Source organism: Ctenopharyngodon idella, chromosome 22 (assembly GCF_019924925.1).
Source record: "Ctenopharyngodon idella isolate HZGC_01 chromosome 22, HZGC01, whole genome shotgun sequence".
NCBI lineage: Eukaryota > Metazoa > Chordata > Actinopteri > Cypriniformes > Xenocyprididae > Ctenopharyngodon > Ctenopharyngodon idella.
In genome coordinates, this window is record NC_067241.1 from 16,758,396 (window position 1) to 16,778,436 (window position 20,041).

The window sequence follows — 20,041 nt, forward strand, 5'->3', positions numbered from 1 at the left end:
AGATCCATTAATGTACTAAAAACATATTTAAATCAGTTCATGTGAGTACAGTGGTTCAATATTAATATTATAAAGTGACGAGAATATTTTTTGTGCACCAAAAAAAACAAAATAACAACTTATTTAGTGATGGCCGATTTCAAAACACTGCTTCATGAACCACTGATTCAACACAAAAGATTCATAACGCTCCGAAGATTCATGAAGCAGTGTTTTGAAATCGCCCATCACTAAATAAGTCGTTATTTTGGTTTTTTTGGTACACAAAAAAATATTCTCGTCACTTTATAATATTAATATTGAACCACTGTACTCACATGAACTGATTTAAATATGTTTTTAGTACATTTATGGATCTTGAGAGAGGAAATGTCATTGCTGGCGATGCAGACCTCACTGAGCCATCGGATTTCAACAAAAATATCTCAATTTGTGTTCCAAAGATTAATGAAGGTCTTACGGGTGTGGAACAGCATGAGGGTGAGTAATACATGACATTATTTTCATTTTTGGGTGTACTAACCCTTTTAGCCAAGAGAGTTTTAGATTATAAATGTATTTATATTTATATAAATATGATTATATATATATATAGTGCTTCTTTTCAATCCATCAGCTAATGAAAATGAAATTTCACTCTCTAACTGTAGCTGATGCTTATGGAACAACAGAAATATAGCGGTTACCCTGGTAAACCCTGTAAACAATGTAGCTACACTTTTTAGAAATGTGACAAGTTTCCAAGAATTATATAAACACCATAGGTAAACATTGTCATATTCATCAACAGTGTCATATTGATTGTGAACTGCTTTGAAAACATGAGCCTGCAGAACGTGCAACTGCATCACGTTTTTACTTTGAAACATGCAGTGCTCACAGTTAAATCATCGCATTTCAAAGAGATATCAAACATAATCTTGAGTGTGTGTCTGTGAGGAGCAGGGCTGCAGGTGTAGTGTCAGCGCCCCCTGGCTGTGGAGCTGCAGCAGCCGCACAAACTCCTCCGGCATCTTGTGCATATAGGGGTGCGGCTTCAGCTGGTCGTAATAATGGTACGGAACCGGACGGTCCTGCAGGTCGCTGTCGAATGGCCAAAATCCATAAACGTGCACATGCTCACACAGTTCCATCGCTGTGCTGATCATAATGAACCCCGAGGACAGCCGCACCTCCCGTATGCCACGCCCCTTCCAGAAGCGGTCCAGTTTCCGCAGGTAATAAGGGCTGTAGAACACCACTGGCTGCTGAGGTCTGATTGGCTGGAGGACTTTGAGAGCTTTCATTGACAGTGATGTGCAGAATGTGTAGGCAAAGGCAGGAACAATGAGAGAGGCGTTTCCATACACACTGACCCGCTCCACCAACGGATCCGGATTCTTCTCCAGGTCTTTGTATCTTTAGACACACATTAATGTCTAATAAACACTATTGAAAAAACAATATGCCTGTATAGGTGTGTTGTAGATATGACAATAAAATGTCTCATATTATAATTACAATTTAAATTAATCTCACTGAGAGAAGTGTGTGTGGATACTGACTCTTTCTGAATCTGAGTGGGATTGATGGTTACCAGATCAGTCTTCAGTCCAACATCACTGTCATTAACATGAGCCAAATTAAATCTGAAAGAGAAAGAAAAATCTTTTAACATTCTATGAAATAAGTGCCGCTTCCATCTTTTAAAATTAAACTATATTAAACGTAAGTGGTGTGTCATCCAAGCTACATTAATGTTGGGATCTACATTTGTGCCACAGTTATTCTTAGTTTGATGCGCTTTGGTTTTGTTTTTAAGGACTTTTTAGTACGTTTATCTTTGGTTCCTGTTTTCTCATTCTTATGTTCCTGTTTATTATCAGTTACCATGGTTTTTCATTATATGATTGATTAATTAGCGCATATATATGTAACCCATCACCCAGGTCCACTCGCCCCACTCTGCGCAAACCTAGGTCTCTGGCGTGGGAGTCAGACGCTCTAACAAGGAGGCTAAAGGCTGCAACCTCTAGCATCAGTTGCTAGAGCATCTCTTGAGATCAGAGGAGTGAGGTTTACTCACACAGCGACTACTAGCTGGCCTCTGTTCCATATATATGCCCTCAGTTTGTTCAGTTCTTTGTCTGGTGTTGTTTGTGTTAACGAGCACACTGTTGCATTGCCGATATCATTGAAATACAACCTTTTGTGTTTTTATTAAAGTAACCTACTTATTTGCAATCTATCTTCCTCATCGCCTTCGTTTTCATCTTAATCCGTGACAGAACACCACACCACCAAAATGTATATACTGCAGCAGCGATCAATGTTGCCCCAGTATGAAGCTGCAAGGGACTAAGAGGGGGAATTATTTTTAATTTCCAGGGTGGCAGAAGTTTAGACGACTGTGTGGAGGAGTTTGTTGAAATCTGCCACCGTGCGACTTGTGATGATCTCACCCTCATGGAAGGTTTCTGGTGTGGGCTGGACGAAGATATCCCCTTCCTGATGCCAAAGGGGATACCTGCTGGAGCTTAGAAGAGTACACCAACATCGCTCTGTGGGTGGACATAATCATTGTCCAACCCCACTTCATACCCGTCGCCACATCTCAAAATCCAGAGCCCAACCAGCCATCACACCGATGCATGATGCCAGAGCCTACAGCAGACGGAGGGCTAGAGCCTGCCACAATCACAGCGGCAGCAGTCAGGACTGAGCCAAGGATAGCCCTGCCCACACTCCCACTACTGAGGTTGAGTTGAAGCTGGCCTCTGCTAATATTTTTGAGGAAATGGAAGAGGATTTTTTCCTGGTTCTCTTATCTCCACTGGTCCCCCACTAGCTCTAAGTCTTCTGTGTCCCCGTTGGTTCTGCCCAGCTCTAATTCGCTTGTGCCCCCGCTGGTTCTGTCCAGCTCTAAGTCTCCTGTTCCCCCTCTGGTTCCGTCCACCTCTAGGTCTCCTGTGCCCCCACTGGTTCCGCCTAGCTTTAAGTCTTCTGTACCTCAGCTGGTTGTGCCCAGCTCTAAGTCTCCTGTGCCCCACTGGTTCCCCCCAGCTCTAGGTCCCCTGTGCCACTGCTGGTCCCGCCCAGCTCTAATTCTCCTGTGCTCCCGCTGGTTCCGCCCAGCTCTAGGTCTCCTGTTCCTCCACTGGTTCCGCCCAGCTCTAGGTCTCCTGTTCCTCCGCTGGTTCCGCCTAGCTTTAAGTCTTCTGTACCTCCGCTGGTTGTGCCCAGCTCTAAGTCTCCTGTGCCCCACTGGTTCCATCCAGCTCTAAGTCCCCTGTGCCGCTGCTGGTCCCGCCCAGCTCTAATTCTCCTGTGCCCCCGCTGGTTTTGTCCAGCTCTAGGTCTCCTGTTCCTCCGCTGGCTCCGCTTAGCTTTAAGTCTTCTGTACCTCCGCTGGTTGTGCCCAGCTCTAAGTCTCCTGTTCCTCCGCTGGTTCCGCCCAGACCCTCTAGCACCCTGGCTCCACCTTGGACCCTCATCGCTGCGTCTCTGCCTTCGTCTCCTGAACCATCTATGTCGTGTTGTCCCATCAGCTCTCCGTCTAGGTCTCCACCTCCATCTCTTTCCATCATCTCCATGGTTTCGTTGGCCAAAACTCCACCATGGCTCCTCCCTCCATCGACTTCGCATTGGCTTTTATCCTGGCTGTGAATCCTTGCCTCCCTGACTCCTCTCTCCATCAACACCACCCTGATTTCCTCTGCTGGAGCTTCTTCTGGGTTCCTGTCCTTCGCCTCCAGAGCCCCCACATGTATTCTGTTACAGTGTGCCGTGTTAGGTGCTGTGTTACCGAATTGTTTATGTTAATTTTTGCTTCCTTATCTTCATTTTCATCCCAATCTAGGACAATTTGTAGGTCATGATCCTTCAATGCTTTCATTAACATAATTTATTGATTTATGGAACACTACATTTGAACTACATACACAAACGACTTTTCAACAAAGGACAATTTAAAGCATTTGATGGAAAAAGACTTCTGGATTAAAGCTTCAGTCACCATGTTTTGCTAGTTAGTGGTGTGTGAGTTTCACGTTCACAGTCATTGCTATAGTTTGACTTTGTGTGACGTTTTCACAGTGTACTTTGTTTGAGTGGCCTGACATGTCATTGTCTGTCCCAATGCTGTATCTTTTGCATCTGTTTTATTAGGCATACTAGCTACGCATTCACAAAAGAATTCGCTCTCTAAGATTTGTTTTCTGTAACAACTCATCACACAGCAACAGCAGATATTGAATATGACACATCCTGTTAAACTCCTCAGATAAGAGACAGGCGGGTGCTGTGGTTTCAGTGGAAATCTGTCTAACTATTAACAAACTGTACAGTGATTAACCATTTGGAGTATTCACAGAGAAACTATCTGCAGCCATTTCTGAGTTTCAAAGCTGCTATACAAACACACTTGAGCGCACATCAGTTGAATTGAATTTTTATGGCAAATCTCCAAGGTCTAAAATGAAACTGATTAAATATATTCAAAAGAGTTCAAAGTTTCTGTGATCTTCTGGTCTGTAGATGTGGCTCAAGTTTCTCCTTCGTGGGATTTTTCCACCTGTTTTCTGGTCCATATAAATCACTTTGGTTGAGTACATTGTTGTGGGGAGCAAGGAATGATGGGATGTGTTTACCGTATGACGAAGTCTGCGCTGTCAATCTCACGTCCACAGCTGCTGTTTTTCAAAATCCCACCACTGCCGACCACAGCACACCGACCCAGACGCCGACCGGACCAGGGGAAGTCCTGCACACACACACACACACACACACACACACACACACGTTTGTTTGACTATATTACTGAGGACATTGCTAGTCAGTTGTCATAATATTTCATTATTTAATTGAGAACATTTGGCCCTTGCAAGTATAGATAAACCAGTACACACACACCTCGGGCAGCATACTGTGAAGTGCTGCATTTATTTTGTATGTGCTTTTTGAGCTTGTTTCATATTCGATGGTTTGATTGACGGCTGTGTTGCGTTTGGTGAGGATGAATGATCCTGTGGCGTTACAACAAAACTGCAGCCTGATTCTGTAATAAACACAGAGAGAGAGAGAAAGAGAGAGAATTCAGTTCTCACTATAACTCTTATCAGTTTACCTCTTATCATGACTAGGAGAATGATGACATTAAGGATTGTATGATTGCTCCATTAAACCTTATACACTCATCAGACACTCAGAACTATAGTGACGTATATTAGTGGTGAAACAGTATAAGCTAAAGAGGAACGTCCAGTTAGTAAGCAGAAGGAATCTACTAAAAATTAATCTACTCAAATGGTAAATCTACTAGTTTTCAAATGGTAGTACACAGAGTGAGATTAAATCACACACACACCTGTTTATGTCCTGTTCAGTTGTGTTCGTTTTGTAAGGGCAGTTTAAGAAATCGGAGAGTTTCTGGGTAACACTCTTCATGTCTAGACTGTAGAAAGAAACGCATGAGATGTTTTGTACAAATTCTGTCATTATTTACCCTTCCTCAGGCGCAGCAGTGGATTAACACATAGCTGTAACCTTGGGGTCACATGATCAAGGGGCCTCTCTTCAAAACTTTTCTAAAAAGTTTGTTGGTGCTCAGAGAAGCCGTCAATCATGACGTCACACCCCCGTTTTTATAGCACAAAATAACTAACTAAAACCAAACCTATTTTAAAGAACAAACACTTGAACTTACATCAGCATGATAAAACTACATAAAAAGCCAGAATCCATATTTGGAAAAAAAGTTGAAGTGTAATATAATTGTTTAGTTTGGCCCACGCCCCATTAAATTACATGGAGAGGGTGGGGTTTATGGGTTAACTGCATGTGTATGACGGCACAGAGTTAAGTACACAGTTAATAATAAACATCACATTTTATGCAACTATAAAACCTGTTTAGCAAATGTTTGCAGAGACGTCTGCAGTTCAGCTGATGATAAACAAATTCTCACATCGCACAGCATCAGTGGTTTCCCAGGAACTAGGAAAGATAAAGAACTAGAACAATAAAGCTTCGTTGTTTATATTTGAGGGGAACCAATAATCCGATTTTGGATTAGAATGCCACTGTAGTCCGATTCACAGACAAAGGACTCATTTGAGCAGATTGTGAAAAAGAAATGTATTTGTATAGAGCTTTTTTTTTTTTAAAAACTACTTTTATGATTTCTTTTCTCACAAAATGTAAAGCTGTAAAGCTAAAAATAGTTTTCTTGAACAACATCTGCTGGGTGTTGGTCAAACACATTCATAATCGACAGTCGGAGATTGCACATGATACGGTTATGAAACTTTTTTGGTCATTTAAAAGCATTTTTTATGGTATTTCTGGAGCTTGACAGCCTTGTTCTCGCTCACTTTTATCGTACAGAGTCAAGCGACATCAATGCTTCTATAAGATCTGAAATGTCTGGATCGCTGGTTGATCTTTATACTCACGCACCTTTTGGCTGGATCGATAACAGAAAACTCGCGTCGGAGTTTTGTGCAGTGCAGCTGCTGAAGCGTCTCTGTCAGTGCATCTCTGAAAGAAAAGGAAAATAAAATTAATTTTCTTGTGTATTAAATCAGAGCCTTTATCTCACACACACATACACCGATCAGGCATAACATTATGACCACCTTCCTAATATTGTGTTGGTTTCAAAACAGTCCTGACCCGTCGAGGCATGGACTCCACTAGACCCCTGAAGGTGTGCTGTGGTATCTGACACCAAGATGTTAGCAGCAGATCCTTTAAGTCCTGTAAGCTGCGAGGTGGAGCCTCCATAGATCGGTCTTGTTTGTTCAGCACATCCCACAGATGCTCGATTGGATTGAGATCTGGGGAATTTGGAGGCGAAGTCAACACCTCAAACTCATTGTTGTGCTCCTCAAACCATTCCTGAACCATTTCTGCTTTGTGGCAGGAGCATTATCCTGCTGAAAGAGGCCACAGACACCAGGGAATACCGTTTCCATGAAAGGGTGTACATGGTCTGCAACAACGCTTAGGTAGGTGGTACGTGTCAAAGTGGCATCCACATGGATGGCAGGACCCAAGGTTTCCCAGCAGAACATTGACCAAAGCATCACACTGCCTTCGTCGGCTTGCCTTCTTCCCATAGTGCATCCTGGTGCCATGTGTTCCCCAGGTAAGCGACGCACACGCACCCGGCCATCCACGTGATGTAAAAGAAAACATGATGACCACCTTCTTCCATTGCTCCGTGGTCCGGTTCTGATGCTCACATGTCCACTGTTGGCTCTTTCGGTGGTGGACAGGGGTCAGCATGGGCACCCTGACTGGTCTGTGTCTATGCAGCTCCATACACAACAAACTGTGATGCTCTGTGTATTCTGACACCTTTCTATCAGAACCAGCATTAACTTCTTGAGCAATTTGAGCTACAGTAGCTCGTCTGTTGGATCGGATCACACGGGCCAGCCATCACTCCCCACATGCATCAATGAGTCTTGGCCGCCCATGACCCTGTCGCCGGTTCACCACTGTTCCTTCCTTGGAGCACTTTTGATAGATACTGACCACTGCAGACCGGGAACACCCCACAAGAGCTGCAGCTTTGGAGATGCTCTGACCCAGTCGTCTAGCCATCACAATTTGGTCCTTGTCAAACTCGCTCAAATCCTTACTCTTGTCCATTTTTCCTGCTTCTAACACATCAACTTTGAGGACGAAATGTTCACTTGCTGCCTAATATATCCACCCACTAACAGGTGCCGTGATGAAGAGAGATGATCAGTGTTATTCACTTCACCTGTCAGTGCTCATGATGTTATGCCTGATTGGTATATATCAGTACCACAGTATTTCCATCACAAAGAATACTAGATCATCTGGTCAAGCATGCATGCAGGGTGATAAAAATTAACAGCAAGTTCCTAATTGAAGGAAAGTTGATTCTGGAACACGTCCATGTGTAAATTATAGCAATAATGCTCAATAACTGTTCAGTAAATGCTGTAAAAAAAAAAAAAAAAAAAAAGAAATAAAGAAAAGTAAACTACAGCATTGCTGGTGGCAAATATCCGTGTTTACTTAGAAATACACTGGAAATGCAAAGCATAAAGTTCATCTCCAGTTCTTCTTAACAGGAAAACTAACACAAAGGATGTGATGTACAGCGGTCCCAAAAAGTTTAGACAGCCAAATCACATCTGAAAATGTCTGAATGTTATTTGAAGAGTTGACTGTAAGAAATATAAGCACAGAATAAGTTTGTATTGTCTGAAATGCCATCAGTGTGTTGAAAAGCAAGACTTGGGGTTAGTGGATTTTCATATTTAATATCATGAACTTGTGTGAACTTTCAGTCAATGCAAATTTATTTGCATAAAGCTTTTCAAAATACAGTTTCAAAGCAGCTTAGAAAGCTATACTGAGTTAATGATTTAACACTACAGCTCAGGGCCGGAAAGTAACATAAGCTTTAAGTGAGTGAGCAGCCAAAGGTGACTTCACGTCCACAAAATAAATAAATAAATAAATCAATCAATCTTCTTTATTAGAATCTTTGCTGATTCTAACTATATTCTAAGTTGGGTGATTGAAACCAACTTAGTAATATATAGAAACATTTCACTCATAAATTCCTTGTAGACTAAATTTAACAAACAATTACAAAGAAATGGCAAGTAACACGTGAACTTTTGAAGAAAAAAGGCGAATTTGTACTTTTACCATCTCTCTAGGATAAATAGGCTACTTAGTTGAGTTGTCAGGCTTCTCAAAATTTAGTATTATGATTTAAAATACTTAAATCATTGAATAAAAATGTACATGACAACTCAGTCGTTCACAATGACAAGCGATGAATGATAATTTTTATATTAAAGTCACGTAAAATAGAAACATACTCCATTCATTAAATTATGATTTGACTTAATTTAAAAAGTCTAATGATTAAATTTCAATGTTCACAAGAAACATCAGCCAGGAAGAGACAGATATGAGCAAGGCTTTGATCAATTGATCTAAACCGAGAAAGGTGAAGTATTGAGTGCAAGCGCTCACCTGGGCAAGTGTGTGTTGGATGTGTAGTAGAACATCACACACACACCCTGAGAGATGATCACGACCATCAGCAGCCTGAAGATCCATCGGAGAAACACCAATGCCATCACAAGCACGAGAGCTGGAGCCTGTGTGTGTGTGTGTGTGTGTGTGTGTGTGTGTGTGTGCGCGCTCTGACTGTGATGGAGAGGTTAAAATTCCACATGTAACTCCGCCCCTCTCACCTTAAACTTCCTCACTACTCATAACTATCATCAATTGACTCATATTCTGCAATAATGATAAGTCACGCATCGGAGACAGCTCAATCCTATATAACCTGCATTCTTTCTCTATGTCCTCTAGTACATTTCTTTTCCTATTGGTGTCTGGAATTGTAAACTGTAAACAAAGCAGACTTCATTACATCTACTAGAAGTTCAGGGGCCGTATTCACAAAACATTTTGTCTTACCACTAAGAGTTCTCCTAAATAGCAGTAAAAGTTCTTTGCTGAGAGTTTTCTCTTAAAACCTATTCACAAAGCTGCTGAGACAAACTTTTACTAAGGAATAGAGAGAAGAGTAAGGGCGGGGTTGACCTTGTTGCTATGGAGTATACACACAGTGATTGGCTGATGGGGGAGGAGTCAGCAATTTAATCATAGAAATATTGTAGAATGAGGTTTGAAAAATATTCAATGTTTCCATATTCAAATAAAGGTTTTAAAATGTAGACTAAGTGTCTAGTATATACAGTTAATTGTCCGCCTCAAGAGAATGCAGAATTCAAGCGAATTATGTTTTATAAACAAAGTTTGGGAGGAGCACATTCAAACAGTCTTTCTAATCAGCTCAAGAGGAGGTATACAGGTGCATCTCAATACATTAGAATATCATAAAAAAGGTTTTTTTTTCTTTCTGTAATTTAATTCAAAAAGTAAAAACTTAAATTCTAGATTTATTAGACAAAGTAAAATATTTCCAGACTTTTTTGTTTTCATGTTGATGATTACAGCTTGCTGCTCATCAAAATCAAAAAATCAGTATCTCAAATTATTAGAATATTTAATTTCAAGTTCTATTAAATGACCATTCTCAGGGTATAAATACTGGGTTTAGGTCAGTAATCCCAACAGCAGTCATGGGGAAGTCTGCTGACTTGACAGTTGTCCAGAAGCCGGTCATCAAGACCCTCTACAATGAGGGTAAGCCACAGAGGGTCACTGCTGAAAGAGCTGGCTGTTCGCAGAGTGCTGTGCCAAAGCATATTCATGGAAAAGTTGACTGGAAGGAAAAAGTGTGATAGGAAAAGGTGTGCAAGTGAAAGGAATGACCGCAGGCTTGAGAAGATTGTCAGGCGAAGCTGATTTAAGAACTTAGGAGAGCTTCAAAAGGAGTGGACTGAAGCTGGAGTCAGTGCATCAAGAGCCACCACACACAGACATCTTCAGGAAATGGGCTACAACTGTCACAACAAGCCACTTCTGAACCAAAGACAACGTCAGAAGCATCTTACCTGGGCTAAGGAGAAGAAGAACTGGACTGTTGCTCAGTGGTCCAAAGTCCTCTTTTCAGATGAAAGTAAATTTTGCATTTCATTTGGAAATCAAGGTCCCAGAGTCTGGAGGAAGAGTGGAGAGGCACAGAAAGCATGTTGCTTGAAGTCCAGTGTGAAGTTTCCTCAGTCAGTGATGATTTGGGCTGCCATGTCATCTGCTGGTGTTGGTCCACTGTGTTTTCTGAAGTCCACAGTCAACGCAGCCATCTACCAGGAAATTTTAGAGCACTTCATGCTTCCTTCTGAAAGAAAACATTTGGCGCATCATAAAGAGGAAGATGCCACAAAGAAGACCTAAGACAGTTGAGCAACTAGAAGCCTGTATTAGACAAGAATGGGACAACATTCCTATTCCTAAACTTGAGCAACTTGTCTCCTCAGTCCCCAGACGTTTGCAGACTGCTATAAAAAGAAGAGGGGATGCCACACAGTGGTAAACATGGCCTTGTCCCAACTTTTTTGAGATGTGTTGATGCCATGAAATTTAAAATCAACTTATTTTTCCCTTAAAATGATACATTTTCTCAGTTTAAACATTTGATATGTCATCTATGTTGTATTCTGAATAAAATATTGAAATTTGAAACTTCCACATCATTGCATTCCTTTTTTATTCACAATTTGTACAGTGTCCCAACTTTTTTGGAATCGGGTTTGTAACTTCTGTATTTATCTGTATTTAATTTTTAAACTGAAGACTATCCAAGGTTATTTTACATTTCATTTCTTTATTCAGTTTCTGTAGTATTTCTTACCTGAATAGCCCTACTACTGTTAAACCTACCTGAAAAGCTTAAAGCAGTTTATTTTTTGTATCTTTATTCTATTGTGTTTATTTGTGCTATTGTTAGTCATTTGTTTATTTGTTCTTATTTTATTACTGACCGTTTGAACTGAATTCAAACTGAAAAAAAAAAAAATTACCCTATTGTAAAAACACAAACACACTGACTGAGCAAACACTTGTTCCACTTGTTAGGCTCTCTTGGCAGGCCTTCCAGCATGAACTGTCAGACCTCTGTAACTGATCCAGAAAGCGGCAGCAAGAGTGGTTTTTAACAAGCCGAAGCCAACAAACGTCACACCTCTTCTCATAAACTTGGTTAAAACAATGGTCTCCTCATAAACAATGTTTGCCAATAGCCGCTTGCATCAAATTCAAGACACTGATATTTTCCTACAGAATGACCACTGGCTCTGCAATTAGGGCACTGTACTTTCAGGCCGTCGCATCTCCAGTGGTTATAACCACACAAGGTGATGATACACAGGGCAACTTTTTGAGCAATGTTTGTTGTGGGCACTTTCCCATTGAGAATGGGCAACAAATTTCTCTCTGGGTATCAAGATAGAAATTTGTTGCCCTTTCTCAATGGGAAAGTGCCCAAGCAACATCGGCAACATTGCTCAAAAAGTTGCTCTGTGTATCATCACCTTCTGTTCCAGAGCATCATTACACTTTTATAGAGATTTTTATAGAGAAGAATGCAGCATTTATAGAGAAAACGGCAAGCTATACGTTTTATTGGGGAATCAAACTCATGACCTTGGCCTATTTTCATAGTTTACTTTTTGAGGTGCAGAAACTCAAGATTATGGTTTAATTTATGTATCATCGAATAGCACTGGTCAATTTTGAATAAAGACTAGATAAGACCCTTATTCCTCGTCTGGTATCGTTTAAAGCCCTTTGAAGCTGCACTGAAACTGTAATTTTTACCTTCAACCGTTTGGAGACCAGTGAAGCCCACTATATGGAGAAAAATCCTCAAATGTTTTCCTCAAAAACCTTCATTTCTTTTCGACTGAAGAAAGAAGGACATGGACATCTTAGATGACATGGGGGTGAGTAAATTATCAGGACATTTTAATTTAAAAGTGGACTAATCCTTTAAGCTTTTAGATAATCTGAATCAATTGCTTCACAAAATGATTCACTGTTTCAAAGCGCGCGAAACACTGTTTTGTAAAGTGTACTCCCTTTGACTTTCGTCCGTTTTAGTGTTCCACCTGTTATTATATTTTTTGTTTGTTTGTTGTGGCATTTGTGTTACCCTTTAGCTTTAAATAGTGTATATACATAATGTTTCCTTCATTACTGAAGTGGTAGGGTTTGGGTGCCATTTTCTTTTTTGTATACATCTTTTCTCCTGTGTTTTGGAGTAGTCAGGGAGCTAAGACCACTATATTATACACTGTATTTATAGGGTTTATTAGTTGTAAATGGGCCTAGACTTTTTTTTTCGTGGTTACAAAAACACATTATTACTTTATAAGCAAATGCAAAATCAGTAATTTCAGTTACAGTTCCACATAATTCTAATTGTGAATGATGAAGTAAAACCGATTATTTAAAACACTCTGTTCTTAATTCATAAGAAAATGTCAAATGTTGATTTCAAAACAGTCTTTAAAAAGTATGTATTAGTGAGTACTTACCTTCATTATCTATAGGCATAGTTACCTGTCTAGCTTTTTGTTAAAAATGTTGTTTATGAAACTTACCTTACATTCAAGTGTTGGAAGAAAAAAAAAAAAAAAAAAAAAAAAAATGCATGAAGCTAGAATATTAAATATTAAACATTTTCTGTGCCATTTTAGGTAGATCAAGCAGAAAAAAAACGAAAAAAAAAAACAATTAAATTGGTGCTGTAAAGTACATAGAATTCTAAGATAAAACAAAAACTACTTTTTGAATGGTTTTGTAATTTCACAGAGAATTCTACCAGTTAATGCCATAATAGTGTAAATGCGCTCAGATCAACCCACTTTTGTTTCCAATATTTATTTTCAAAATTCAACAAATAATTTAAAGCGGTTTGTACAAAGCTTGATTACAAAAGCTACTTCAGAATGTACTGCTCTTTAAAAAAATCTGTGACTTGAATATTCTATAAAAATCAAGTAAAAATACTCTTTTCATCAAGCTTTAAAGTTCATTTAAAACAAACATCTCTTAAAGGAGTGAATCTCTGACCTCACGTGCGCCAGAGATCGTTTGTAACAATCTGTTCGAATGTAACATCCGATTTTTAATTTACAGAAAAAGCACAAACAAACACACACACAGACAGACAAAGTTCACATGATTTTCAAGGGTCAACGAATGACACCATGATGTATCGCGTTCCTCGCGTGGTGGGAAGACCCTCGTGGTAGTGCGTTAACCGGCCCGGGTGCATAAACGACCAGCCCTTCCTCGGAGACTCGACCTTACAGTCGTAACGCAGAAACCGGCAACCTCCGCCCTGACACACACAAACACACAAACTTAAAGTCCCGCTGTCGAATGTATAAATCATGTCTGAATGAAAATGTAAGAAGGGTTTGTTTGACACAGTGTCCTAACCAGACACGTCTTTGCGCTTGCAGAGAGACTCCGCCCACACGCTCTTCTGATTGGCTGTGATTTTGGTTTGATTTGGTTGCGAATGCAGTGAGTTTGCAGAGAGACTCCGCCCACACACTCTTCTGATTAGCTGTGAAATTTGATTGATTTTGTCATGTTTCGTAGTCTTGTCGCATCTGGTGTGACAGACAAACTGCGTGTCGCTGGACTCTTATCGCATTGCGTCTGGTTAGGACACGGTGTGAGGGTTTATGGGTCGATACGCTCCATAAATTACAACAGAAGTCAATGGAAAGTCCTGCTTACCTCATAATCGGTGCCTTTGCTGTTGAGTGCGATGTTAATGGTGAACGTGGAGGAATCGTGATGCGGACGGAGCGACGGCTGCTCATCAGGACGATAACGAACCACAAAATTCATCACAGCCTGAGCCTGAAACACACACAAATGTTTGTGCAGATGTTATTGAATGTATATCTGCTTTAAATTATTTACTAGGGTGATTTTGTTATTGTCTTAATCAAACAAACTGAATCACAATTTTGATTAAAATCATTGTCCAATTCAATATTTGATTCAATTCATTCATTGAAACAGAATCAAACTCCAAAATGAATCAAACTGATGTTATGTAAATGACCAAATAAAAAGCCTATTAAAAATAAGGTAACACTTTATTTTACAGTGTCCTGTTACACATACTTACCATAGTAAAAACTATAAATTATGCATAATTACATGCAACTAACCTTAAACCATAATAATTAATGAATATTACTCAGTATATGGGCAGCAAATGAGAGGCTCAGGTTGAGTGTGTGAGCGCCTCACCCTCGGATAGTATCCTGGGTAGAGTTTTTCTGTCACAGGAGCGATGTAGTCTTTGAGGAACTTCAGCCACTCTTTCTCATACTGGATCTGATTCATGTGAATATCAACCGTAGGAACATTTTCATAACCTCCAGCTAACCGCTCGTCCTGAGAGAGAAACACACAGATGAGATGCTGGGTTACACACGCTCACACATGCGCTCACACGCTGAGGTCACCGACCTTGTGTCTTCCTCCAGACCATCCGCCAAAATCCTCCATGGTCTCCACGAGCTCGTCGCACATTCTGTCAGAGAACGCTGGGAACCAGTACACGTCTGGACAGGGCTGAAACACACAGATTCATTATGATTAATTCTTTTGCATGCGCTATTTAGTTCGCCCACAAGGTGGCGACACTGACCTAGCCATTGATCCACAGCTGAAAAAGAAACAAGACACAAAACAAACTACTGGAGATGCAACAATGTTCAATCTCACCTGCTCCACAACGTCCTCATCGTCTTCAAAAATCCTGGAGTAATTCTCATGGATGTATTTCTCTCTCCAGTCCTGACATCACACACACACACACACACACACACACACAGAGTTAGGTTGTGCTCACATGTTTGTCTGTGCACACATGTGTTTCATGTATGAATCTCTCACCACTGGGTTGTCGAATATCTGCCACATGTCTGGATGAAGACGACTGATGTTGTAATTGGTGGAGGAGATCAGACGGCCGAACTCATCCCTGTTGGACACAAACATGAAGACGCCCTGCAGGAGGAAACATTTTGTGATGATAAACATCTGACTGTCTGTTTTCACCTACTCATTTATTCTGTTTTTATGACTGGATTCCCTCTGCTCAAGGTGTAAATCATAGAGCTTTATAATCACCTGCTCACGGACGCTCTTGCAGAAGATCATATCTGGGTCCATCCCCTCCTGCTGGTAGAGAGAAATCGCAGCTAGACGCGTCCGTAGAGTCTCTCCGCGGATCAGATAGACTTGAGTGATGTAGGGAACGTTCCACAAACCACTGAAAAACAGGAAGAGGCAACTGATGAATTTTTACACTGTTACTGAACTGAATCAAATTGTTCATAATTGATGAACTTTGCTACATTGACACTGTTACTGAACTGAATCAAATTAAACTTAATTAATTTCATAACTGATGAACTTTGCAACATTGACATTTATTGTATATTGTACTACATAACTAAATTGAATCAAACTGAACAGATTTGAATTTTTCATAATTGATGAATTTTGCAGTACTGAAATTGTCAATGAACTAAACTGAATCAACATTGAACTGAATCAAATTTTTCATAATTGATGAATTTTGCTACATTGACACCGTTATTAAAGTGAACTGAGTTAAATTTAACTAAACTGAATTCATTTCATAATTAATTAATTTTGCAACACTGACACTGTAATTGAACTGAATTGAATCTGTTTCATAGTTGATGAATTTTGCATTATTCATTCGGTTATTTAACTGAATCAACATTGAACTGAATCGAAAGGTTCATAATTGATGAACTTTGCTACATTGACACTCTTGAACTGAATTGAATCAAATTGAATTTCTCATAATTGATTAATTTTGCAGCACTGACATTGTTATTGAACTAAATTGAATCAAACTGAACTGATTTGAAATTGTTTCATAATTGATGAATTTTGCAACACTGACACTGCTATTGAACTGAACTAACATTGAACTGAATTAAATTTGTTTCATAATTGATGAATTTTGCATCATTCATTTTGTTATTAAATTGAATTGAATCAACATTATTGATTCAACATTAACCAATTACCAACATTTGTTTCATAATTGATTAATTTTGCAGTACTAACACTGTCATTGAACTGAATTGAATGTTTCATAACTGATTTTGCAACATCGACACTTATTGTATATTGTACTACATAACTAAATTAAATCAAACTGAACGGATTTGAATTTGTTTCATAACTGATGAATTTTGCAGTACTGAAACTGTCACTGAACTAAACTGAACTGAATGGAATAACTTTGCATTCTGTTATTAAACTGAACTGAATCAACATTGAACTGAATCAAATTGTTCATAATTGATGAACTTTGCTGCATTAACACCATTATCGAACAAAATTGAATTTCTCATAATTGATGAATTCTGCAGTACTGACACTGTCTTTGAACTAAATTGAATCAAACTGAACTGATTTGAAATTGTTTCATAATTGATGAATTTTGCAACACTGACACTGCTATTGAACTGAATTGAATCAACACTGAACTGAATTCAATTTGTTTAATAATTGATGAATTTTTCAGTACTAACACTGTCATTGAACTGAATTGAATGTTTCATAACTGATGAATTTTGCAACACTGACACTATATATTGTACTACGTAACTAAATTGAATCAAACTGAACTGATTTGAAATCGTTTCATAATTGATGAATTTTGCAGTACTGAAATGGTCATTGAACTAAACTGAACTGATTGGAATAACTTTGCATTCTGTTATTAAACTGAACTGAATCAACATTGAACTGAATCAAATTGCTCATAAATTGATGAACTTTGCTACATTGACACTGTTATTGAATAAATTGAATCAAACTGAACTGATTTGAAATCATTTCATAATTGATTAATTTTGCAACACTGACACTGCTATTGAACTGAATTGAATCAACACTGAACTGAATTGAATCGGTTTCATAATTGATGAACTTTGCTACACTGACACTCTTATTGAACTGAATTGAATCAAATTGAACTGAATTGAATTTCTCATAATTGATTAATTTTGCAGCACTGACATTGTCATTGAACTAAATTAAATCAAACTGAACTGATTTGATGTTTCATAATTGATGAATTTTGCAACACTGACACTGCTATTGAACTGAATCAACACTGAACTGAATTCAATTTGTTATATAATTGATGAATTTCAGTACTAACACTGTCATTGAATTGAATGCTTCATAACTGATGAATTTTGCAACATTGACACTGTAATTGAACTAAATTGAATCAAACTGGACTAAACGGAAACTTTTTCATAATTAATTAATCATTCATTCTGTTATTAAACTGAACTGAATTGAAAGGTTCGTAATTGATGAACTTTGCTACATTGACACGGTTATTAAACTAAATTGAATTAAATTTATATTTAATTTCATAACTGATGAACTTCACAACATTAATACTGTTATTTTCCTGTTTATAACTGTAAATCTGATTTAAAAAACAATCTGTATCGTATAAAGCACGATAGAAATAAAGCTGACTCGACAACAACACTCGCTACACTGATAAACACACACACGGTGAAGGAAACTCACACTCTCTTGCTCTGGACGATGTCGATATAGTCCTCAGAGCGCGAGTAAAAGCCCTCCGGACTCAAAGCGCCCCAGAAGTTTGACCAGAGCTTCCCGTGCCGAGACAGCATGGGCGCAATCACACCCCTGTGAACATCAGCGGCAAACATTTTGTAAATTGTATTATTATTAATATTATCATTATGTGGAAATTTCGGTCATAACTTCTTCAGGATTAAACCAAACTATTATTTTAGCGGTTTGTAGTGAAAATATTTGCATTTCAGTGTTTATCTGATGATAGTTTAACAAATAAAATGAAATCATCAAGCGACACATGACTGTAGAATCATGAGGCACGTCTGCTGTTCGTTCACTCACTTGTTCTCTTCTATGAGAATCCGTAAAATATCAGGATTCGTCAGAGCAACATCAGAGTCTATGCTGAAGAAATAATCGCAGGAGACGTCCTTCTTACACGCCTCCCTGAAACATAAACACACAGCCAATGGAATCATGGAAAAGATCAGTTTACGGAACAGATTCAGCCATCAGGACTGGTCATTTCTGACATTTGTGTGTGTGTGTGTGTGTATTTACACTGCCATGGTTCTGGCCTGGTCCTGTCTGAGGTTTTCCTCAGGTCCGATTATTTTCGCCCCAGGGAACAGAGAGCGATGACGTGTCCAGAACCGCTCAATGTGCCGTTCATGAAACACAACCTGCAAACACACACACACACACACACAATATGTTTGTTTCACTATATTAGTGAGGACATTGCATAGACTTCCATGATTTTATATCAGGATAATGATATTTTCTATGGCCTAAGCCAAAAACCATCACAGATGACTAACACTAGATTTAAAAAACAAACATGTTTGGGCCTTTCTAACTAGTGAGGACCAGTAAAATGTCTTCACCAGTCGGTTGTCATAATATTTCACTATACAAGTAAAGACATTTGGCCCTCACAACAGTACAGATCAACCTGCACACACACACACAGACTGCATGTGTCGACATGCAGGTCATGTGTTTCACCAGCACATGTGTGGACAAAGCAGAGCACAGAAATAGACGTTCAGTGCCTTGTCACGCTGCTGCCGTTTAAATAAAAAACATGGCACTCCCATTGAAAAAAAAATGGGTAAAAACGCTTTGGTGGACACACGGCCTCAGCATGAAAGTTACTCAGGTCAGTGAGGCAATAGTTAAGCTTTACCATAAAAGATAATTCAAAATATAATTCCAGCTATAACAGTTTTCTCAGTGATACTGAAATAACACTGGTATGAAGAGCCGCATGTACGTTGTTGTGTATGAAGAGTCGTAAGCGCGTGTGTGGGTAGCTCAGAGTCGCGAGCCTCTCCAGAAATTCTTCCAGAAACGGCGTTGGCTGCTCGATAAACACGGCAATGTGAACCAGCGGCATCTCCTCATCCTACACAAACACACCAACACATCTCCATTAGAATTCATCCTCATAAACCACATGACACAGATCTGTCAGACTCATGTTGACTGTATTTGTGTTAATATTCAGACACTCACAGACAGATGACTCAGGTCCAGCAAATCATCATCACAGTTTCCACAGCCGTGTTCGTACGTCCACGCCGTCGGCACGTAGTTACCCAGATAATTCAGCTGGAGCTACACACATACACACACACAAATGGTTAATGTCTCCACGATCGGCCTTTAAAGAGAGATTGTAGTATCGTGCTTTCAGTTCAGTTCTGGATCCGCCACCCAAACATACTGTGCAGAGCCACATACATTCACATCACATGAATAAGAGCGCGTACACACAATAAAAGCCTGTTACTCCATGCATGAGCACTGAACTAAGTTCTCTTTCGCATCTTATTGCGCATGGTCAAACACACACAAGGTTTACATAAACACAGAGTGTGCACAAATAAAAATAGATCTTTTACAGTTTCGAATTATGTTTTAATCTTATCTGTATGACCAT

At 39.3% G+C, this 20,041-nt stretch overlaps 2 protein-coding genes across 2 annotated transcripts in view; both read right to left on the reverse strand.

The window, feature by feature from the left end:
* Positions 1-491: 491 nt before the first annotated feature.
* Positions 492-11,854, reverse strand: LOC127505568 (alpha-2,8-sialyltransferase 8E-like). Its single transcript, XM_051881205.1, has 7 exons — positions 9,007-11,854; positions 6,436-6,516; positions 5,345-5,431; positions 4,891-5,035; positions 4,629-4,741; positions 1,545-1,628; positions 492-1,398 (listed from the first exon to the last, which is right to left on the reverse strand). Exons 1-7 carry the CDS (start codon positions 9,111-9,113, stop codon positions 909-911), a joined length of 1,107 nt encoding a protein of 368 aa, XP_051737165.1. The 5' UTR covers positions 9,114-11,854; the 3' UTR covers positions 492-908.
* A 1,459-nt stretch (positions 11,855-13,313) lies between these two features.
* Positions 13,314-20,041, reverse strand: part of plod3 (procollagen-lysine, 2-oxoglutarate 5-dioxygenase 3) — an 11,852-nt gene continuing 5,124 nt past the window's right edge. The window contains exons 8-19 of the mRNA XM_051881188.1: positions 19,615-19,716; positions 19,373-19,504; positions 18,658-18,779; positions 18,439-18,543; positions 18,079-18,204; positions 15,613-15,754; positions 15,376-15,489; positions 15,205-15,276; positions 14,947-15,051; positions 14,725-14,871; positions 14,200-14,325; positions 13,314-13,792 (exon numbers count right to left, since the gene is read on the reverse strand). Of these exons, the coding sequence (XP_051737148.1) occupies positions 13,637-13,792; positions 14,200-14,325; positions 14,725-14,871; positions 14,947-15,051; positions 15,205-15,276; positions 15,376-15,489; positions 15,613-15,754; positions 18,079-18,204; positions 18,439-18,543; positions 18,658-18,779; positions 19,373-19,504; positions 19,615-19,716 (1,449 nt within the window). The 3' untranslated portion in view covers positions 13,314-13,636. The remainder of the gene's footprint in view (positions 13,793-14,199; positions 14,326-14,724; positions 14,872-14,946; positions 15,052-15,204; positions 15,277-15,375; positions 15,490-15,612; positions 15,755-18,078; positions 18,205-18,438; positions 18,544-18,657; positions 18,780-19,372; positions 19,505-19,614; positions 19,717-20,041) is intronic.

Bases quoted from the DNA above. Each gene is read 5' to 3' on its own strand.
- LOC127505568 (XM_051881205.1), bottom strand. From the start codon at position 9,113: ATGGCATTGGTGTTTCTCCGATGGATCTTCAGGCTGCTGATGGTCGTG. The intron at 5,036-5,344 runs GTGTGTGTGTGA...TGTTTATTACAG, and splicing joins ACTGAACAGGACATAAACAG to AATCAGGCTGCAGTTTTGTT. The intron at 4,742-4,890 runs GTGTGTGTGTAC...GTGTGTGTGCAG, and splicing joins TTCACAGTATGCTGCCCGAG to GACTTCCCCTGGTCCGGTCG.